At 48.2% G+C, this 24,450-nt stretch overlaps 1 protein-coding gene across 6 annotated transcripts in view; it reads right to left on the bottom strand.

The window, feature by feature from the left end:
- Positions 1-320: 320 nt before the first annotated feature.
- The window catches only part of PCBP4 (poly(rC) binding protein 4), a 263,525-nt gene continuing 239,395 nt past the window's right edge, over positions 321-24,450 (bottom strand). For all 6 annotated transcript variants that reach the window (XM_069644020.1, XM_069644025.1, XM_069644022.1 and 3 more), the window contains 2 exons: positions 23,796-23,965; positions 321-2,154 (listed from right to left, as the gene is read on the bottom strand). In XM_069644020.1, the coding sequence (XP_069500121.1) occupies positions 1,839-2,154; positions 23,796-23,965 (486 nt within the window). In that variant the 3' untranslated portion in view covers positions 321-1,838. The remainder of the gene's footprint in view (positions 2,155-23,795; positions 23,966-24,450) is intronic.

Genomic DNA, 24,450 nt, shown 5'->3' with positions numbered 1-24,450 from the left:
CCACCGAAAAGGTTGCTTATGTTAACTCTTCCTCAGTGGGGTCACCATTTTTAAAATTACTCAGAAATTGTGCTTCTCCAGTTGTCCTCCACGCCCTACTTGATATGCTTTGGAAATGTCTTGTGTGTGAATTGGTGTATTTGTGGTCTTCTAGCGTGTCTGTCGAAGTAATATTTGTGTAGTTGCATTCCTGTGTTTCTGTCTGGCAGACAGTGATACAGGCCAACCAATGAAACCCTGGTAAAAACATTTTTAAAAAGGCGGGAACAGCTACGGGCTCCAACTCATAGATCTGAAATATTAAACACATCGGACCCAAGTTATCGAAAAAATCTCTTTTATTACCGTACAATAATTGGAAGCAAAGATCCATACAAATAAATTATTTAAAAAATGTTTCTAAGGAGGAAATATGATGAAGCCCTTAACAAGTTAGGACCAGAAAGTAGGGCATCGTCTGTTAGGCTGAGGAAGACAACCCTAACCTGCCGTGCAAAGCATTGTGGGTGCTAGTATGCAAATTGCCTGGCAAAGGGTAAACATAAAGCTATGGGGAATGCTACAAAAGAATTAATCATGCTGAAAGGGCGGCAGGACCTGTCCTTACCCAAAATGCTTTGTAAGTGGAACCCTGATCCCACTTCTGGAGAGATGAAGACTTACTTTATGTCTGTGCAGTCAATGAGAGGGGACACATGGACAGAAGGTGTTCTGTTATTAGAGTGTGGGGGAAGGCTCCCAACCAATGGGGATGGGGCAAAGGAAGATGTGGGTTGCAAGAGCTACAAATAGACCTCCCCTGTTGTAAGACACGGAGAGCCATGTTGAGACTGATGGATGCAGGTCTCTGCCAGTCTGTAAGAGAGTGAGACTAAGCGCCAAGTGGAATGAAAACGCCTCCAAGTTTTTGGTTGGATGGCCTTCTGGGAATGGAGACTGTGCTGCCTCATGGTGTGAGAAACAGCATGCCTTCTGGCTATTAGCTGCCCAATGGAAAGGGGTGCCTATGAGCATTAGGGGGATAGCCCCTGCAAGAGTGAGACAGATGGAGATCTAGTGTTAAAGACTCAGGGATGGAGATCTGAAGCTCTCAGAGAGAACAACTCCCCTATGATGCGCAAAAAATGGATTGAAAAGCCTCTTGTAAGTGGGTGGCTATGGGAATGAGAAACGCAAAGAGGCAGTCTCTTCTAGTAGAGGACAGGAGGACAAATGGGTTGAGAGAGATATAGACAGCCCACATCAATGCATGACAAAAAAGGATGGGGTGGAAGAAGGGGTCAATACTACCCTCATGTGATCACGTGAGAAAAAGAAACCACATCTTCTTATGTGCTACAGAGGGCGCTCTTCAGGTGAAATGGGATTATTAGGCGGTCCCTCCCAATGTGAGACAGAGGAGCACAGGGCACGGGAGAGATGTGCACAGCCTCCTCCTATCAAGGGAAGTGTGACCACTACAGATGAGATGCTTAAACAGACAGCATAATGGTCTGAACACAGATTCAGAGATACATTGGTAAGAAAGACACACAACTTGCTCAGTCTACTTCTCACTATCCGTTTCCTTCGTTCTTCCTAATTCCTGATCCCTGTTCCACATGCCGACACCCATCCCCTGCCTCTCCTCCAAGCCCTCTTCAGTTTCTGAGGAAAAGTGTCAGTAGTTGCTGGGTACTTGTCCCTAGTAGATTTCCATCTCAGTGCTGGAAGTGTCCTCTGAATATTTCTCTATGGCTTTATAGTCCTGAGTCGTAAGTGAAGGCACGATCTTCAGTGTACAGCTAGGGCGGCACCTCCACTCCTGGCTGTCCCAGATCATCCTTCTCTCCATTAGACTAGTACGGTGAGAACTTCTGCCTCTCAGTTTTCTTCGATCCATTGGCGGCACAAATCTTGGCCATGTATTGAGACAGGCCTCCAGCGCCGGGGGCCATGGCTGAAGGGGCCATGGCTAGTAAAGGGTAAGGCTTCATTCCCAGGAAGTTAGAGAGTGGAAAGGTGTATGGCGTTGTGAGGAAGGAGGGAGAGTGCCCAGCCATCGTTGGCATTGTGATCGCCTGTGGCATGGTAGGAGCTTGGGAAAAGGTAATTCCAAGATCAGATGGAGACAAGGATGAGGCTGCTTGGGAGGAAGATCTTGCTGTCTCTAAACTGCAGAACATGAGGAAGGAGGGAAGAAAGGTAAAACATGGTGAGAGCAAATAATCTCCATCTACTTGTTCTACGTTTTCTGTTCCTAATTCTGGCAAATTGATAGGATGAAGACAGAAAGTAGAGGATACAAAAATAAAAACAATAGAACCACAAATAAGACAACAAGGTAAAGTGAAAACTAAACAACAAGCTCAAGAAGGAACACCTCAGCGTAAAGAACAAAATAACCACAACACAAGCTGAAACATGGCACAGAGAGGGAATAAGCAATTCATCAGAGGAGAAACTGGGGCAAGGCAAATATGGGAATGTAGAATTAGAGCAACAGTGCCCGCCCACAATCGACAAACCCCACATCATAGCGACATCATAGCGTTATTCGAATTGTTGACTAAGACGTATAATGCACTATTGTTGTTTCCTTCTGATTTAATTATGGAGATGAATACAATTTCAGTAAACATATTTAAAACAACACAAAAAGGATGGGGGCAGCTGAGGAAGAAGGACAATCAATAAACAGGCAAAATCAGGAATAAGAGCAATAAGAAAACATACATAAGTAGAAAGTAGAGCCAGAAAAGAGTACGGCAGAGGGAGAAATGGGGACAGGAAACGGACAGAAGCATAGGTGATGCAAAGACTAGCTAAAGAAATCGAAGGCAATAAAGCCGAAAGAGAATCAGAAAAGGGGCTAGGGTCGCTAAAAAGCAGAGCACTCATTTCTGACAAGCATGCTCAGCAGGTCTAAACCCCAGCAGGGCCAGCTACAACCCATTTAGGTGAAAGCCAGTTTATGATAGGCCTAGAGTTATTGCCAATGTGTTTGTTAACAACAAGCAGGAAAACCAAGCACAGAGTAACCAAGGAAGACCTACATCCACATGGTTTGAAAACAAACCCATAGATTGGCAAATGAGGCTGCGCTTTACCGCCCCCTACAACACGAAACGCACCGGGCATCGGACGGCCGGACACAGCTCTTTCCCCGAGACCAACATGTACAAATGGGACAAAATAGAGGTAATATAATGTAGAAGAAAAGGAACAGAGAAAAATAGAATGGATCTACTTAAAATTACAACTTGAGATAAGTTGCCAATGTGTTTGTTAACAACAAGCAGGAAAACCAAGCACAGAGTAACCAAGGAAGACCTACATCCACATGGTTTGAAAACAAACCCATAGATTGGCAAATGAGGCTGCGCTTTACCGCCCCCTACAACACGAAACGCACCGGGCATCGGACGGCCGGACACAGCTCTTTCCCCGTGACCAACATGTACAAATGGGACAAAATAGAGGTAATATAATGTAGAAGAAAAGGAACAGAGAAAAATAGAATGGATCTACTTAAAATTACAACTTGAGATAAAGGAGTGCAGTAATAGAGATACGAAAGCATTTTACAGAAATAAGCGTAGCACAATGTGGATTTTCACATACGAGCGGGCAAGAGAAACAGCAAGGTAAGAACGGGTAATGGGTGCAGGGAGAGGAAAGAAATAAGTAACAGAGTGAATTAGGCTGTGCCAACTATTACGTGTATGCAAAAATGAAGACACACTTGAAACACCAGGAAACCAGCAGCAGAAAGAAGAAACGTACCAGTGGTAAGAACGACAGAGATGAATATTTCCACTCAATCACCCCAGAAATAAGGACAGAAGAGAGAGTGCCAGTCGGCACATAGGCAGGAAAACGAGGGGTGAGACAGACATGACAAGGGAAGATGAACCATGAACCAGATAATTGCAGTGACAGATAGTATATATGAAGAGAAAGGAGAATAATCAGTAATTAATCTGATATTGAAAATAAATGCAGCTGGTTTCAAGCAGAAGAAAGCGAGGAAAGAGGTAGAATAGCTAATCTTGACATCGGTTATATGCAAACAAATTGAACACTCATAAGCATGCAGCAGATCCAAGTGACTAATTGAACAATAAATCGAGAAACAAGAGGAGACGAGAGGTGTAGAGATAGTAGGATTGACAGAACCAAGAAACTATCAAGAAGATTAAGGGGGCGTGGCCTGGAGCTAATGGTGGACAGAGGCTGAGGCGCCGAGCTCCGGCCGAGACGCCGCATCTTGATCCTTTTTCGCCATAAGCAGGCATACCTCCGCGGCCACATCGAACCACGATGGTGCGGAAACCGATCCTCATCAAGAGACAGTGCCTCCGATAAGAAATCGGGACGCAGAACGTCCACAATCCCACCCGTTCTGCCCTACCCCCGTCCCTGCCGACACCTAAGATGGCGGCCGTACCATGACGCCGCATCAACTCGAGATGGCGGCCGTACCATGACGCTGCATCAACTCGAGATCAGGCAGTCAGCTATTCCCGCCGCAGCGCCTGCAGGAGGAGAGAGGCACCAAGACCACGGGCGAGGCACGCACTGAAGACCGCTGCGCTTTACCGCCCCCTACAACACGAAACACACCGGGCATCGGACGGCCGGACACAGCTCTTTCCTCGAGTCCAACCGTGGGAGCCGAAACACGGGACGTGAGGGGGAAACCGCGAGGAGACACAGCATCGGCTCCCTGCCATCTACGAGACCACTACGTTGCCGAGGCCCGTGGAGAGCGGACCCAAAGTCACTGAGGTGAGGAGACCTGGGGGGCACGCTACCAGACTAAGGGGGCTTTTCGAATCACCACACTGCCCCGTGGCACCCTGACCTCAAGCCCACGGCGAACCACTTGAGGAAAGAGGACAATAATCCCAACCCGCTGTGCGAGACCCCAGGCCCCCAACATTGGGTACTCCCCAAAACTCTCATTAGCAACAAAGAGACGCCAAAATCATTTGGAGCACTCACACTACTGTGCCACAGGCGCTGCAATTTGAGTGGAGCACGCGCCTCTCCAGGCACCTGCAACAGTACAGCCCCCACGCACCTACCGGACCCTGAGACCCAGCATAAGGGCCATAAGCGAGAACTGAGGCACGAATCTCACCAGACAGGCCCGGCGCTAAAGCGCCAAGACTTTAACATGTCCTCCAGGAGAAAACCGAAACCCTCCACAATGGACACGTACGTCACCACCAAGTCAAAAAACTCAGCCACCCCACACCTCCACACTCCAGAACCCGCACAATCAAAGGGTGCTGATTCAGCCGAAAATCAAACCCAAGTGCTAGAAGCCATAGCATCACTGCACACATTTATCAATTCCAGAATAGACGAATTCAGATCAGACATCCAACTGATGCGCCAGGATGCTAGAAACTTTACAGAAAGGGTGACGAACTCTGAAACGGCCATAAAAGAGACGACAGAAGAAACAGTCGAACTGAAATCCAAAGTCGCAGACCTTGAAAGGCAGGTCACCATCCTCGAGGCCAGAGCCGAGGAAGCCGAGGGACGTGCCAGACGGGGCAACATCAGGATACTGGGAGTGCCAGAAGGCGACGAAGGCCCGAACCCAACAGCATACGTAGAGGCCTTCCAACAACAAGAAGTAGGCGCAGGAAAACTTACACAAGGCTTTGCAGTTGAAAGGGCACACAGGCCCCTCCAGAAGAAACCCCCCCCAGGATCCCGCCCTCGCCCGATAATCGCCAAAATACTTAATTTCCAAGATCGAGAAACCATATTGAGGCACTCCAGGGAAGAGGGCCCCATAGAACGTGGCAAAGCTAAAATCTCTCTCTACCCAGACTATACCCCAAAGGTGCAAAGGGAGAGAATCTCTTACCTATCAAGGCCAGACTCCGGCTACTGAACCTAAAATATATGTTACTCTATCCATCGAGACTAAAGGTCATCCACAAGGGCCGTGCGATCTTCCTAGAGTCCCCAGCAGCCGCCAATATGTGGATGGAAGACAACAATCTAGCAGAAGATGAGGACACCTATCCCAAGGGTAAATGAGGAAATCCATTTATCTACGCACTTGACACATAAGCGCATACCGCATCACTACCCTACGACAACCAAGGAGGTAACCTACACCACTATTTATCAAACAGATGCGGCCCTCGCTTGGCCTCACACCAGGCACAGGACCTAGCCCCCACGAACAGACCAGGACAGGCCAGTTGCCTGCCCCACCCCGCTCGAGCCTGATACCCGGATGGGACCTGACGGCGCGAGAGCGCCTGAGCACTGCGAGAAAAACGCAGTCGCTGGGCGCACCAGTTCCAGTTTTGTTAAATGTTACTTTAGTTACACAGTCTTCACACTAGCGCAACCAACAAGGCAGAGGGCAAGACCACCGCAGATCACAAGCAAAACCAGAACTAAGAACCGAGATCTGGGAACCACCGAGGATGATCAACAACCGATGAGAAACACAGGAAAGGGCAGACGCACGGAATCCAACACTCCATCCCAATGGTGACACAATTGAAAGTGATAACTTGGAATGTACGTGGTATGGGATCATACTTGAGAAGTAATAGGATCCAATCCTATCTCGGCAGAAAGAAGGTACCCATTGCACTACTCCAAGAGACCCACCTGTCGAAGGAGTCCTCGACCAAGTTAGCTGAGCGGTGGGGAGGCACCGCGAAAGGAGCACCCTACTCTAGCTATGCTCGAGGAGTTTTCACGTGGGTGAACCCGAACATGCCATTCTGCCTACTGGGCTCGGAGGCAGACCCTGAAGGCAGGTATCTAATAATATGGGGAACCATTGAACATACGGCGGTCTGTATAGTGAACTCCTACTTTCCACAACACGGAATTCCCTCACACCTTAAAACGCTCTGTGCCAAAATGACGAATCACAGGGAAGGCACATTCATATGGGCTGGCGACTTTAACTGCTACAGAAACGGAAACATGGATAGATCCACACCCCCCCAGCAACCGAGAAACGCTGCCACTCAAGCACTCAACGATGCGCTGGATCACCTCAACTTGGTTGACATTTGGAGAGAACAACACCCCAATGAAAGAAGCTACTCATATTACTCGGCTCCTCACAAGATTCACACAAGGATCGATTATCTGTTCATCAACAGAGAGCAAACCTCAATGGTAGATGCAACAGCATATCTAGGCAGATCGATCTCCGATCATTCACCATTAATTATGGAATGGAAATTAAGGGGACCCAGACCACCGATCCCGACATGCAAAATGCCCACCGCAGCCCTTACGGATCAAGAATTCAGGAAAGCCCTCGGCAACAAAATTGAGGACTACATAGACAACAATAAAGGTTCTGTATCGAGGGAAGCCATGTGAGAGGACGCGCTCTTGGGAGAGCTCCCGGAGATCCTACATTCATCCTGTGCAATAGTGCATTGGCACTAACTCCCGCAGGCCAGAAACGAGAGTACCTGTCCATGAATATGAGCTGCACAACTATGGAAGAGCTGAAACCTCCACAAGCCCGGCAACGGTAGATAAATGCCATCGAAGTTCCTGGAGTCGCGGACCGGACGGAGTGAAAATGGCGGCCACACCGGACAATGGAGGGGACACAAACGTGTTGAAAGGAACACCCTCGCGGTGATCGGCGGCGACGTGGGCGGTGCAGGCCGTGGAGATACAGATAAGCCTTTGGGAGAGCGTCAGCGCGTCTCTGTGGGCACCGATGGCCTAACGCCTGGGAAACGGTCGGCGACGGTTGGCGGTCGGCACTAGGACCCGCCTGAGCTGACTGGTGCAACGGACTACGTGCTTTGGCCCTGACCTTTGGGGGACACTCGGATAGTGGCTGATCCTACGACGGGGTCGCGTGTGCGGGCCCACGGCTTACAGCGGCTGTGGAATGGCGAATAAGGCCGTCAGACAGAGAGCAAAACAGCCCACATTGGACGAGTTTACCAAGACACCGACGGGCCCAGAGAGTGCTCGGACCAAGGAGAAGCCACCCATGGCCGCGGCTAGCCCAAATCAGGATGTGCTGGCTGCTCTCGCTGAACTGAAAGCGGACTCGAAAAGCGCTTGGGAGGCCAAGCTTGAAATGGTGGCGGCGGACCTGAAAACAGCGCTCGACCTCAAAGTCGGAGAAGTTCGGGAGGAGGTGAACCTACTTCGACAGGATGTGAAGGCCCTATCGGAGCGCACAGAGAGTCTGGAAAAGGAGGGCAGCGCCAACACGGCAGATTGTGCCTCACACAAGGCCGACCTGCATATTTTGGAACAGAAAGTACGCAACTTGGAGAACAGGGCCGAAGAAGCGGAGGGGCGCGCCCGAAGGAACAATATCCGTGTTGTGGGCATCCCGGAAGGATTGGAGGGTCATAATCCCACGGACTTCATTGAAAATATGTTGCTCCAAGAGATCACCGGGGGTGCGCTGTCGCAGGGTTTTGCGGTGGAGCGAGCACATAGAGCATTGGCTAGGAGGCCTCCACCGGGCGGTCCGCCCAGGCCAATGATAGCCAAAATCCTCAACTACCGTGACCGGGAAAGGATTTTAGAGCATTTTCGTAAAGGAGGAACCATCAAAAGGGGGGAGGCCACTATAACGGCCTACCCAGACTACACCATGATGGTGCAGAGGAGTCGGATGAACTTCGGGGCGGTCAAGAGACGATTGAGAGAGGCAGGGAAGAAATATATGCTCCTCTACCCGGCCAAATTAAAGGTGATCCACAATAATAGATCCCTGTTTTTTGAGTCACCGGAGGAAGCCATGGGTTGGCTGGACATGCAGGGCAGCCCCCAGGAGTCGGAGGTCCGGGCGGATGAAGGTGGCAATGAGAGATAAGTGCTCCACGACGAGAGAGAGTGTTGCCGGAGACTATGGGACTTGACTATAGTTATTGCTATGGCCTGGGGAGGTCGGGCCTGGAACTGGATGTTAAATGCACTGTTTGCACTGTAATTGTTGTCGTACATGGGAGCCTTTCGGGGCTGGTCCATTCACCCCCGTTTAGTATTTCTTAGTTAAGTGGCCGCTAGGGCGACTTTACCCTACTGGGCTCTGTGTGTAACAGCCGGAACTAGATGTGGGGGGGCCTGAGCTCCCGGGATGGAGCTGGGCAACAGTTGGGGAGGGAGTTGGGGGGGAGGGGATGGGCAGGGGGAATGGGGGGTGTGGGGGCAGTTGGGGTGTACATAGTGTTGGGAGGTTTGAATGGGATCGCGAGCCCTGAGGGAAGATTTTGGATGAGACTTCTGGATAACATGAACGAGCAGGGATGGTCGGGGGGGAGAGTGCAAGATATCAGTACATCATGGGGGAGCTAAAATTGTTAACATGGAACGTCAGGGGCCTCAATAGCTATCTTAAACGGAACAAAGTTATGTTGTATTTGAGGCGACAAAAGATAGACGTCGCATTACTGCAAGAGACGCATTTGACCCGAGACAAATTAGAGCTGGTGAAGAAAAAGTGGGGTGGAACGGTGGTAGGATCCGCGTACTCAGCATATGCTAGAGGCGTGCTGATCTGGGTGGCGCCGCATGTCCCGTTTCAACTGCAGCAGGAACGTGTGGATACTGAGGGGCGTCTGGCTATGGTGAGAGGGGTAGTCGAGAACAGAGAGATGTGTGTAGTGAACACGTATGCCCCGAACCAGGGCACGGCAGAGTACTTCCGGACCATGAGTACCAACTTGAGTTGGTGTGTGGGGGGTGCGGTGTTCTGGGGAGGGGATTTCAACTGTGTGTTGGACCCGGGGATGGACAGATCCGACGATAAGGTGATTAGGCCCGCCCCGGCAGCCCGGGTGCTGCGGACGCTGCTGCGGGACTTTGAGCTCGATGACGTGTGGAGGACCAAGCACCCCAATGAGAGACAGTACTCGCATTACTCGGCCCCGCAGCGGTTGCACACTAGGCTAGACTATATTTTTGCCACGTCGGACGTCTTGGGGGATGTGTCTAGTGCGGAATATAGAGCGAGGGTCCTCTCGGACCACTCGCCTATGGTGGTGGGATGGCAATATGGCCGCCCCAGAGCGCGGATCCCGACGTGGCGCCTGCGCGCAGAGGCGCTTAAAGACCAGGCTTTTAGGGAAGACATGCGGGAGGAAATAGTTAGCTATTTCGATACCAACACTGGCAGCGTTGACTCGGCGGGAACTCTGTGGGAGGCCTTTAAGGTTGTGGTACGAGGGGTGGCGATTGCTAAATCGAAAGGTTTGCAGAATGGGGCCCTGGTCGATTTACAGAAGGCGGAGAGAGAGCTGGAAAAGGTGCTGAAGAGCGAGCATATAGATAACGAACTGGTGCTTAAACTGCAGCAGCAGTGTACAGAACATTGGGGGAGGCTCTGTAATCTAAATTACAAAAAGTATATTGAAAGGCAACATGCGGGAGGAGATAAAACGGGTCGTCTTTTGGCATGGTTATATAAAAGAGAAACCCCGAGGCCCCCGATTAGGACAATAATTAGAGAGGATGGGGAGCAGATAAATACCCAGGAGGGTGTCAATGAGGAATTCGTAAATTACTATAATGCTTTGTATGGGGATCCGGGTGGCGGCGACCGGGAGGAAATGTTGGAGACCCTGCAAGATATCGGGCTGCCCAGGATAAGCACGGAGGAAAGAGAGGAACTAGATGCCCCAATAACACTAGGGGAGTTGGAGGCGGTCGTCCGGCAGCTACCCACTAGCAAGACCCCAGGAACGGACGGCCTGCCCAGTGAATTTTATAAAACTTTTGGAGCGGAAGTACTCCCCCCGATGCTTGATATGCTTAATGAGGCGTTCGAGAAGGGGAGGTTGCCGGAATCGCTCAGGGAAGCGATTATTATACCGCTCCCTAAGCCAAATAAACCCGGGCATAGTTGTGGGTCGTACAGACCAATATCTATGCTGAATCAGGACAGCAAAATACTAACGGCTGTCCTGGCCAACAGACTGCGGAGGGTGATAGGCAAACTGGTACACCCGGACCAAACGGGATATGTCCCGGGGAGAAACATTGCCCAAAACCATAGACGACTCCACCGGGTGATTGAAATGGGATCTAACAGTGATGGGGAAATGGCGATAGTGTCGTTGGACGCTGTTAAAGCCTTCGACTCGGTTAATTGGAAGTGGCTGCTGGCGGCCCTGAGAGAATACGGACTGGGACCAGGATATATTAGATGGGCGGAGCTGCTGTACAGCGCTCCGCTGGCTAGAGTTCGGACGGGCATGATTATATCCGAGAGATGGCAGCTTAGTAGAGGCACTGGACAGGGGTGTCCTTGGTCCCCGATGTTGTATATCTTGGCCCTGGGGCCTCTGGCACTGTACTTGCGGCAGCAGTATGATATCGTGGGCATTGAGGTGGGGGGAGAAAACCATCTGATATCCCTGTATGCGGATGACTTGTTATTGTACTTGAGTCATCCGGAGGAGAATTTACAACATATCCTGGACGTGATGGGGAGATATGCGAGGTTGTCGGGCATAGCGGTCAACCCCCAGAAATCGTACATTTTCCCGTTGGGCTGCTATAGGGGTGTTCCCACGGAGCGGCTGCCGGTGCTCCAGGTGCCCTGGTCAGTCAATACATTCCGTTACCTGGGAATAGATATCTACCACACGGTGGAGGAAGAATACAAGCGCAACACAGAGATGGCTGTTGAGAAGATACGCGCATGTATGAGCTTTTGGCAGAAGTTGCCCTTGGCGATGATGGGGCGTGGGGCGATGATCAAGATGGTAGTTCTGCCTAGGCTTCTACATTACTTTAGCAACATCCCATACATGATCCCTAAGGGCTTTTTCACTAAAATAAATGGGGTTTGCAGAGAGTTTCTGTGGCATGGTACTCGTAACAGAGTAGCGCTCTGGAAGTTACAGAACTTTCATGAAAAGGGGGGAGTCAAACTCCCAAACTTTGAGGCGTATTACATAGCGAGCCAACTACAGTTTGTGTCTAAATGGCTGTCCGACGAAGAGACCCCAGAACTCAGACTATTCGGGCAAGATTGTGCCCCATTTTTCTTAAAGGAGGTCATTTGGTTGCCCGAGGCTGTCACGAGAGGGTACCCGGCGATGGTGAAGCTGGGGTGGAAGGTGTGGAGACGGGCATGTACAATGATGGGTGACCCACTTCCGTGTTCTCCGCAAATTCCACTGGTTGCCCTGGCGGGGGTGGATGGACAGCTGAGGGAGATTATTAGGACCTACTGGGAATCGGTGGGGTTGGTGACATTGGGCGATGTGCGGCAGGAGGGTGCTATTAAGGGGTTTGTGGAACTTAGCGAGGAGATTGGATTGCACGAAGGCCAATATGTTACATACCACAGATTGGGGAAGAAAATACGGGAACTGTGGCCTGAGAATATCATGGCAGACGAATCGGAGGTTACGATGGCGGGGATATATGATACAACGGAAGGGGGACATGAAATTTCTAGGCTGTATGAGATGGTGATGTCGAAAGTTGGGAAGGAACTGGCATGCCTACGATTGGAATGGGAGAGTGAGGTGGGGATCGAAATGGGAGATGGGATGTGGGAACGGGCTTTGGGGTACCACAGGAAAGTGTCTCGAAATGCCAGACTGCAGCAAATACAACTGTACGTCACGCACAGAGCGTACATGACCCCTCTGAGGATATCCAAATTTCGGAATGTAGGCAGACAGGCGTGCCCCAAATGCGACGAAGAAAATGCGGACATGACGCATATGTTTTGGGCGTGCCCAGTGATTGAGGGGTTCTGGAGGGAGGCGGCGCGCAAGCTGAGAGAGAGAGGGGTCACGTTTGCCATAGACACCGCCTGGGCATGCCTTCTGGGTGGGTTTCCCAGACCTCGGCAGCAGAAACATGTAAGCAAACTGAAAGACTTAGCGTATGTGCTGGCCAAACGACGAATAGCCATGGGCTGGAAAAAATGTAGCAAGCCACGGGTTGAGGTGTGGTGGAATGACCTACAGAAATGGGCAGAGGCTGAGACAGCGGTGTGGCAAGAGGCGAGTTGTATGTCTTGGGAGGAGGAACTGGGCTCTTTGATGGCATGGAAGACATTGATATCCTGCATATTCGGGACAGGGATGTTGGGAGATCCAGATGATGACGATGCTCGCTCATGTGCAACAGAAGCGGAACAAGACATGGAAAATGGCTCGCGAGGGGGGAGGGATCAGGGGAGTGGTGCGCATTAATGGTTAAATGTTTATTGGAATATTGTTTATTGCACTGCTGTTTGGTTTGTATCGTTGTTTGTGTTGAAAAATCAATAAAAATCTATTTAAAAAAAAAAAAGGTTCTGTATCGACCTGGAGCACGCTTTGGGAGGCGATGAAGGTAGTGATAAGAGGAGAGGTGATAGCGGGGGCTGGAAGCATCCGGAAACACCTGACGGCAGCCCTAGAAGAACGAGAAGCCGAAATAACACGCCTCGAGGCATGCACTGTCGCCACCCCGGAAATGGAAGAGACCCTACAAGAAATTTGCGAAGAATGTCGCACAACCTGGGACAGGCTAGCCAAATTTGACTTTGCAACAAACACTGCCAAAACCCACAAAGAAGCCGATAAACCAGGCAGGATACTAGCCTGGTTATGCAAACGAGAACAACCAAGACACACTCCTACAGAGATCATAACTGAGAACGGGGCAACATGCAGGACCCAACAGGATATTAACAACGCCTTTGCGGAGTTCTACTGTAAACTATATTCCCACAATAATTCTCGTTCAGGTTGGAATTGCCATTGCATTTCGGTGCTGGACTGCCCCTGGGCAGGACAAAGACTGATATGCAAATGGATATTTCCCATCTGTGAAAGGCACAGTGAGAAAAAGCAGTGGCTGCGAACTCTCAAGTGGTTAATAACCACTGAACAGGTTATCAAGCCTTGTTCTATCGAGAGAGGGGCGCCCGCTACCTTTGCAAACCAAATTTCAAGGAACCTGGGATTGGTAACCCTAGGTCTCCTGGGGGCAACCAGACGTGGTCTCCCTCTCACTGTGCTTAGAGAGGCATCAGCTTCACCTCACTGATGATCCCCAACAAGGGTGAGACACGTGTATGGGGTTGCTGGTGGTACTCTCGTTCAGGTTGGAATTGCCATTGCATTTCGGTGCTGGACTGCCCCTGGGCAGGACAAAGACTGATATGCAAATGGATATTTCCCATCTGTGAAAGGCACAGTGAGAAAAAGCAGTGTCTGCGAACTCTCAAGTGGTTAATAACCGCTGAACAGGTTATCAAGCCTTGTTCTATCGAGAGAGGGGCGCCCGCTACCTTTGCAAACTATATTCCCACAATAGGCAAATATCCAGAGAAGAAATCAAGAACACCCTGGAAGAGATCGGGCTACCGAGACTATCCGAGGAACAGAGAGTAGCTTTGGAAACGGAGATCACTACAGAAGATGTTAAGGAAGCTATCAGTTCGCTGGCCACCTGTAAGACTCCTGGCAGTGACGGCCTCCCACCTGAATTTTATAAAGCTTACGAAGATATCATAACTCCGATACTACATGAGGTCTACACGGAGGCATACGAAGTAGGGATACTCCCTAACACTATGAAAGAAACAATCATAATCCCCATGCTTAAGCCCAACAAACCACCCATGGACTGTGATTCATACCGCCCATTAGCAATGCTAAACTACAACAGTAAGATCCTAACCACTATCCAGGCCAACAGACTTGCAAAGGTGGTGGGAACCCTGATTCACGACGACCAAAATGGCTTTGTCCCGGGACGGAACACCACGGCCAACCCAAGAAGACTCCAACACACTATGGCGGAGACCACCGCGAGAGACGAGGATCTTGTGGTACTCTCACTCGACGCCGTCAAGGCATTCGACTCCATATTCTGGGAATGGTTGGTCGAGGTGCTGAGGGAGTTTGGATTTGGAGAGGGTTTTGTGAGATGGATCAAGGTGCTCTACAACTCACCAATGGCAAGAGTGAAAACTGGAGGGATGGTCTCGAAGCCCTGGGAGATTCAGAGAGGCACTAGGCAAGGGTGCCCGCTATCACCGATGCTGTACATCTTAGGCTTGGAACCAATTGCCATCTATTTTAGACAACAGTTCCTCGACGCAGGCATTAAACTGGGCGACCAACACTCCATAATATCCCTGTACGCCGACGATGTACTCTTGCACGTGAAGGACCCACAAATAAATGCACAAGTCATACTAGACGTCCTTGACAACTACGCACTTTACTCAGGAATCAAGTTTAGCAGATCGAAATCCAGTGCATTCCCGCTGGCAAGACTCAGAGGCCTAGCAAAAACTGATTTACCAGTAGTGGGGATAAAATGGCAACCCGAAGCATTCCGATACCTGGGAATAAACATCCATCACACCCCAGAACTCACACATGACCACAACACCGAAATGGCACTGAAAGGACTCCGCAATTCTATGAAATTCTGGTCAAAACTCCCACTTGCAATGATGGGGCAAGACTCAGAGGCCTAGCAAAAACTGATTTACCAGTAGTGGGGATAAAATGGCAACCCGAAGCATTCCGATACCTGGGAATAAACATCCATCAGACCCCAGAACTCACACACGACCACAACACCGAAATGGCACTGAAAGGACTCCGCAATTCTATGAAAATCTGGTCAAAACTCCCACTTGCAATGATGGGTCGGGCGGCCATTACAAAAATGATAATTCTCCCCCGCTTCCTATACTTCTTCACGAACATTTGTTACTACATCCACCCCACCTTCTTCAAGAAACTTGAAATATTAATCCGAGACTTCCTATGGGGCCCTTCCAGACACAAACAACCCCTCTCAGTCCTCACGCTATGACACAAAGAAGGCGGAATACAACTCCCCGACTTGCAGATGTACTACTTAGCTGCACAGCTCAGCCACGTGACAAGGTGGCTTCAAGACGAACAAAACAATGAATCTGCACTACTGAGACAAATACCCTCCAATCTCTTCCCCAAGGAAGTACTCAGGAACCCCCTCAAGCAGACACAGAATGTCCCCATGATAGCGAAATTAGGCAGACAGATCTGGACCAGAACTCGCTCCATTCTACAATCGAGCCATTCATATTCACCCAACTCTCCCATCCTAGCAGATGCATGCAAAACCACGACGGATCTGAGGGTAGCAAGAAGCTGGGAGAGTGCCGGGATCTATGTATGGGGGGATATGTTCGAAGAAGACAAATTCAGAGACTTTGAATCGATGCAGGAGGTTGAAGGACTCTCCAGCGGCCAATTTCTATGGTATCACCGACTCAAACAGATCGCCAGAAGCAAATGGGACAGCTGGCCCGAGGAACCCATTCCGGACCCGTTATTACAGGAGATGTACGAGCTAGCGGATGGATGGAAACCGGTAACCCGGCTCTACAGCCGATTGATGGACAAACCTAACCCCAAAAGCATAGCACTTAAGTAGAGATGGGAAATGGACCTGGGCATCACACTAACCGACAAAGAATGGGAAAGAATTTTATTGTACCCAAAAGAGGTGTCCCGCAACGCCAGGTTCAGGCAGATACAACTGAATACCCTATACAGGACGTACATGACCCCACAGCGGGTGGCTAAATTCAACAAGAAAGTCTCACCAAATTGCCCCTGGTGCGGCAGCGACACAGCCGACATGATCCACATGTTCTGGACCTGCAATAAGGTAAAGACACTCTGGTCCAGAGTTAGGCGACTTGCACAACTGCTGGCATAACCAGATATGAGTGGGACCCAAAAGTCTGCTTATTAGGAGCTCACCCCAAAATAAGTAAATACAGACACGTAGTCAAACTGATGGACCTATCCTGCATCCTTGCGAAAAGAACCATAGCTATGGCCTGGAAGTCCCCAGGGGGCCCGAGATATGAACGCTGGATTAAGGAACTAGAAAGGTGGTCCGAGGCAGAGACTTGAGCATGGCAGGAAGGGCCCTCCTAAGAGATGTGCCCTTTACTGCAGACCACAAACCCCCCTGAACGGAACCCCAGAAACAACATAATGCCAGGAAGAGGTTCACCTAAACTTCCAAAGACGCCCAAACTCACAAAGTCACCTACCTCTGCCCCTGTATAGACACTGAAGATACCACAACATCTAATGAAGACTGTTTTGTTTGTTTGTTTAACACCTCATTTTTTGTTAAATGTTAACTATATTTAAATGCTAATAAAATACGTTTAAAAAAAAAAATCAAGAAGATTAAGAATTGGTTTAAGAACAAGGGCAGCAAAGAAAAAAAGACAAAGATTACCCATGTAGGCAGGAAAACTAGGTGAACCAGCAAAATAAGAGCATTGGAGAGTATGTAGTGAACACAAAGGCGGGTGTACCAAAGTTAAATGAATCAAAGATATAAGGTTAGGAAATACAACAGTAGGAGAACCAGTAGAATAACCAGTTTTGAGCACCAGTGAGAGAAAATAGAAAACACAAAGGTAGGAAAACCAGAAAAAAGCACAGTAGGGGAACTCCTAGAAGAAGTACGAATTAGAGTAGCAAATGGAAGGCTAGTCAAGAAAAATTGATTATCACTTACTATAAGGGCAACAGAGAGAGCTAATCAAAATAGAATTTAGGCGAACCTGGAGTTAGAGCAGCAGAGAGATGGTAAGACAGAGGTAGGAGAAACAGGAATAATAGCAGCAGAGGGATTGACCGTCAAGACAAACGTATAAGAACAAACAGTAAGAGCAACTGAGGGTACAATGTCAAGACAAGCGCAAGAAAGCAAATAATAAGTGCAGATGAGGAATGACTAGCTAGGACAAAGACAGGAGAACCAGGAATGGGAAATCAAAGGGAGGGTTTAGTTTAACTAGGGTAGGAGAGGGAGGACTGATCAAGACACAACACGAGCGGTAGTAAAAGGCTTAGTCAAGAGTAGAAGAAACACGCTTAAAGGTAGAGTGGATCTGGAATATATCAAAGAAACATTTGGAGAGACAGCAAGAAGATCAACATGGGTATGGGGTTACACACAAGATACAGGTGGAGAAGCTAATAGTAAGGGGAAGGAGGAGAGGACTAGTAAAATAGGTGCACATATAATGTTATCTGAGGTCGGAATGGAGCCAGAAAACATTATTAGAACTAGGATGAAATGCAAGCGATGGGGGTGGTGGGAGTAGAGATTCCAGTAGGGGAGCCAATAGGAAGAGCAGCATAGAAAGGACTAGTAAAAGGTAGGTGAACAACTTATAAGCCGTAGAGGGCAGACTTCAGCCAACAAACATCTGCATAGTGTAGAGAAACAGCAGACAATAGGGGCAGGCCAACCAACAGACAGAGCAGCATACGGAGGAATAGTCCAAAAGAAACATATATAATACTAGCTCAGTGGACAATAGATCCAAGAAACAATAGGGGAACCAAGAAAAGGGCATCAAAACGTGAAAGGGGTTACAGGAATAATGTTGGAGATCCAGGAAAAGGAACATCAAAAAGAGGCACAGAGGCTGCAAACAAAGGAGCAACATTCAGAACAAGGAGACCATGGGAGAGAATGAAGACAAAACACAGGCAATAGAACTATGGAAAAATGGCTGTGAGGTGTCCACATTGCCTTGATTCAGGTAGGAGACAGTAGTGGCAACAATGATAACATGAGGAAGAACTAACATAAGAAGGAAATGTGTGATGAGTAAAGTGAACAGATCCAACAGAAGGTGACAGACACATGCATCAGAACAGGGAATATGAATTAGTGGTGGGGCAGAGATCCAATAAAAGATAGAGAAATCAAGGAAAAACAGCAAAATCCAATAAAAGGTGATAGAACAGAAATTGCTAAAAGCACTACTTATAACATAACATAGCATAACATAATATAACATTATTTATGAATACAAGGAATGCATAGGAGGCATAAACCAGGAAACTGAGATGGGAATCATGAATAAAAAAAAGACGAAACATAAAACCACCAGAGGAAAAGACCAGAAATAGGAACAATAGATAAAGAAATTACATGTCCCATCTTCATTTACGGCTAAGATTGGCATCAGGATGAAAGAAGCTCTGCGGGTAATACTCATTGCATGCCCTGAATGGAAAACATCACTTACATGTGATACTATTTTTGCAGACTGCTATTATTTGTTATAGCTTCGCAAGCTGACAGCCATGGGTGTAACTAGAATAACTCCCTATAACTTTGAGACAAAGCCTGACACATCACAACCATAACCAGATCGTTTTATTTAGATGTAGGCTGCATGCAAGTGAGTAGTAATTATACTCCATGCAACTCTTCATGTCACAGGGAGGTAATCTAGGAAGCATGTGGATATATTATATGTCCAGCTGCACAACTATGGTTTCATTTAAGTAACATTTTTATTTTGCAGTATGATTTTGTATTACATTCACATGCTATACATATGTTTTGAAGTCATGTTGTTCCTCTCTGCATTAAGGTGGGCTTGAAGTTTGAGTGGTAGAAGATAGTTTATTAGGGACATCAGAAGTCAATTCACACACCTACACCTAGCCCCACAGATAAGCGGCATATCATCCACTTTTACTCCCTAGAAACAGGCAAATATTGGCAACAAAAAGGAAAATGTTGAGTAAAAGTACTCCCAACAAAAGTAAGACATTACTTGAGCATAGTAGCCTGCCTCCCTGCTTCCACCCACACTGATTATGGATGTGCTTGGATCAGTGGTACCAGCATAGTATTGCCACAGGGGGGAGTTCTATTATTAGTACTGCCTCATCTCAAGAGTAACTTTAAAGTAAAAATGGATCTTTACTATGCCTGAACTACCAGGTCCAAGAAGAATGGATTACAAAATGACATCTATTTTACATTTAAAATATACTTTTACTTGCAAACAAATACCCACATTGAGAATTGGAAATACCTTTTTACTCCCTATAAAATTACTTGACTCCCAATTTCACAAAACAGGGAGTAAAATGTGCCCACTTCAGCATTGTATCTGGAGCCTGTGGGAAACACGAGGCAATCACACACATCAACCATGACTTCTGGTTTAACAACTCTTTATTATTTGACAGAGTAGTCAGGGTTATTGTTAGATAAATGCCTAGCAGGTACTAAGGGGTGCTTTACAACTAAAGACAGACGTCTAAATAAAACTGTGTTAGGATGGGTTAAACTAATTGGTGACTTTTGAGTGCTCCCAGCATTCCCCTGATGATCAGACAAACGATCTAAAGCCATTCCAACAAGTCCTCGCCCCTGCAGGCTGCCCTAATCTACAAAGAAATGCCCAAACGATGTGGCCAACAGAAAAGTCCTGATCCTGACCTCAATGAGTCTTTTGTCTTCCTGGATACCCTGTGTTAATAACAAAAACGTTCAGATGATTTGGCCAAAGCAACAATTCATAAACCTAGCAGTCCAAGTCCATCATTATTCTAAAGCAAAACAAACAAACGGGCTCCTCATGTTCCTCCAGATTTACAAAAGGGCCCTTCCAGGACCTTGACTTCAAGACTCACAACGGGTCTCTCCTGCACCTTCTGTTCTTTGTCTCTCCTTGTATCAGGGTTAGTTCTTCCTCTCTCTTCTGTTCTGTGTGTGAGTGACAGGGCCTTGGGTTACAGAACCCAGGTCTCCTCTTTTATTGGGGGTCTTTCTTCTCCTCACTCCTCAGAACCAAGAGAACTTCATTCTCTGTCAACCTCTCCCAAAGGCCCAAGGGCACAGGATTCGCAGTAGGCCTCTCCCTGGGTCTGGTCACCTCCTGCCGGGATCTGGGACCTCTTATTATCTTCCCAAGGAGTCATGGGTGGAAAGCCACAATCTTTAGATTTCCAGTTTCCCCAGGGGGGCTGAAGGTGCCCTTCAGGTCAGCCCTCCTCTTCCAAGGCTTCCAGGACTTAACAGCTCGCCCTCTCCCCTTCTAGACTCTGCAGGCAGGCACTGCCTCCCTTCAGGCAGCACCCCTTCCAGGAGCCCTCTCTCCCGCAGCCTCCCCTTTTACCAAGGGTACATCAGCAATCATGCCTGCTTCAACCTGGACATAACATGAGTTTTCCCAGTTCCCTTTATATTCATGAGGCTCTGACTCCTTGGTCTCTGATTGGTTCTCATCTAGGTTCCTTGCCCTCCTTCCCTGAAATGTAGTAAATTTTGCTCTTTAAATCTCTCGTTCGGAATTGGTCTTTGTTGTTGTGCAATAGCTGCATTGATGCCATTCACTACTGCATGCCATCAGGAGGTTTCCAAGGTGTATGTTCCATACAGTGTCAATTTAGAATTCCCTCGCTGCTTCTCAGAGGCTCAGTGCTGTCCTGCATTACATTGCAGGCACCAGCTAGGCGGGATTTGTAGTACCTCTGCTGCTGGGCACTGGAATGCATGGTCACCTACGACTTGCTTCTATATTCCAGTACTTGGGCTGGTCTGCACCCTATGGTGTACTCTGGGGAATGGAGTTTCCACGGGCACGATTTCGCAGGCTGTGCTTGAGTCCTGTTATTGGTAGCTAACCACGCAGAGGCGCAAGCAGGATCCTTGTTCGTCAAGCCTCTGGTTGTCATATTGGGTAGGGCCCAGTCCACCCCAAACCTCCATGACATAGTTAACCCCACCTAAAGGGTGGTGTGCGCCTCTTAGTGACCAAAAGCCCTGACTACACCATGCATAAGAAGCCCACATGTTCTAATTTGTGGGCTCTTCCGGAACAGCCAACACAAATCCAGTTCTGTGTCATATGAACCCAAAAATAATAACTCAAGGTAAACATGAAGACGTAGAGAAGGCTGAAGAACTAAGAGAAGGAACTGTACGATTAACATGAATGTAACAATAGCAGAACTAAGCATAACATAATAGGTACCAAATATGTCAATACAATATTTAACAATAATTATAATTTCTTAAGATTTAAAATTAACAATATAATATTGGAGAAGCCACCATACTCCTCTAGCAACATCTTCCACATCGAATCCACCACTTAACTTTTTATTTTAGGATTTTTTTCTTGTTTGTTTCAAATTGCACGTTATTTACAAAAGTGTTTAACAATAATCTTTAGAGTAAATGACAAAATGTTCTAAATTAAATGACTAGTTCAAAAATATATACCCCACGGAAACTAGTATTTGTTCATGTTTCTGTTGCTGTTTGCAGAAAACTGTGTTATTGCTTCTTCAATGTTACATTGGCTTATGCGTCTGGGTTATTTCTGCTCTGTCCACCACGCCGCGTGCCGCATAGTGTTGTGCTCTCTTTGGAGAACAAAATGTACATACAGGCTGTATATTTGTTGTCCAAGAGAACCTCTTGTTACACAAATGCAAGCAGCGGAGATGAATGTTTTCCATGCAGAAAAGTCAAACACAGACCTGTGTGCTCATTTATATGCACACTGAGTGTAGTTGCTCCGGGCAATCAATGCATCCTTCGGCTCTGCAGAACGTCTGCTCCAGTCACTGCTTTGTATCAGTCACGTGGCATGTGACTGAACCAATGAAGGAAAAAATGAAAAAGGCATCGATGGATGGGGCATTTTTTGAGGGTATCTGGTCATTGCATCGAATCCATAGCATCGACAGACCAATTCACCTAAAAAATAGCATCGAAATAAAATGCATCGAATGCATGTTTTTGGAAGGTAAACGGTTTATTTTTATTTTAATGGCTTTTAAAGGGTAAAAAAGTGGGGGTGGGGGGGGGGTTGGGAGAGGAACCACCCATTAAATTAAAAAAGTACTTAAAAAAATGCATTCGATGCACTTTTTTTCCTATGCATTTTTTTCGATGGATTGGTCTGTGGATGCTTTGGATGTCGATGGAATGACTAGGAACCGGCATTGTGGGCTTTGTGTTCACATAATTCTACATATGCCCATGGTTGACTCCCACATTGCCAGCCTTGAGAAAAACAGGATACAATATGTGAACCCACCCACTAGGTAGCAGAAATGTCTAACACCAATGTGAACATATAGCATGCTTGGAGAGCCCCGAGAGGCCGTAACGGTCTATGTGCATCTGAATCTGTTGGTGCCGCGCCGCGACTGGCACTGAGGGATGGTGATATGCTACGGTTGTGTGTGGTTCGGCTGGTGCTAGGCTCTGCTGGGTACTCAGATGCATTGGTACGCAGGGCTTTTCTGGATATGCAGATGTGAGGCTGCTGCGGGCACTGAGGAACAGTGATTCTGTGTATGCCTGGGTGCACTAGTGCCAGGCTGGGCTTGGCACTGAGGAACAGAGATACGCTGAATGTGTCTGGATCTTCAGGTGCCAGGGTTAGATGGGCATAGAAGGACACCGGTGCAATCCCCTGGGTATATCCTGTATTTGCTTGAGCCAGGTTGTGATAATTGCCCAGGGGGGTAGGGATCTACGTGGAAAGCTGCTGGTCCCAGGCTGGCCACTCCACCCTGTGTCTTCCCTTGTATGAGGCTTTCCCCTTCCTCTGCCTTCATTGTATGGGTCACAGTAAGGCCCCTCTCTTAGGCCCTTGGGTCACTGAACGCCTCTCTTCTAGGCCTCCAGTTGCAACAATCATAGCCCAGTGCAGGACACCGTGGTGCAGTGATGCTCAATGTCTCATATATTTGCTGCATCCATGCTGCTGTGGGTGCTGAGGGACAGTAATGCACTGACGGTGCCAGGATCTGCCAGTGCTAAGCTATGATATATAGGGGAAATGGAATGCTCTGGTTGTGTACTGACTCTACCGATGCCAATCTGTGCTCGTCAGGTGGAGGGAAGGAGAGAGGGAAAGACAGAGTGAGAGCGAGAGAGAGACAGATGGGGAGAGAGAGAGAGAGATAGAGAGAGAGATGGTGTAAATGCCCTGTCCCGCAGGGCCCTCTTACCAGGCGGTGATGAGGTATTGAGCCACTGTTATGCTGTTGGCGGTTCCAGAGATGGTGACTAGTCGTTCAGTCGATCCCTCCTCCTGGGTGCCGATTCGGATGAGAGCCCCGGACATCTGGCGAATTTCACGAATCTTACTCCCTTGACGTCCAATGACACAACCGATGCACTGTGTGATGTAAAGACATGCAGAGGTGCGATGAGAGGGGCAATTACAGGGAGAGGATCGGAGGGAAGCGCAAATAAAGAAAGACAAGAGGCTGCGATGGGCCGCTAGAGGAGCCGTACAGCGAGCAGACATAGCGAGGTGGACACAAGAAGGGGAAAAGGTTACAAAAGGGAGGATACAAGGATGAATACAGGATGAGGAAATACAGGGCTATAGCCATACATGAAGGCACTAATGCAGGGTTAGGTCAGTAATGGGACAGATACATGGATAATGATTTAGCCGGGCAAACATGTAGGTAAGGACTGTTGAAGAGGAAATGCAGCGTTAGGGCTATAAAGGGAGAACTTTGTGGTGACATGCCAGGGATTGGACAAACACACTGGTAGGGTTGTAGAAGGGGCAAATAGGGAGATAGGCTGTTGGAAATGTAATAGAAAAACCAGCAGGGAGAGTATACACACATGAGGGAAATACAGGCCCAG

Source organism: Ambystoma mexicanum, chromosome 2p (genome assembly GCF_040938575.1).
Source record: "Ambystoma mexicanum isolate Mex_15411 chromosome 2p, UKY_AmexF1_1, whole genome shotgun sequence".
In the NCBI taxonomy this organism is placed as follows: Eukaryota; Metazoa; Chordata; class Amphibia; order Caudata; family Ambystomatidae; genus Ambystoma; species Ambystoma mexicanum.
This window is presented reverse-complemented; position numbering and strand designations above follow the sequence as displayed.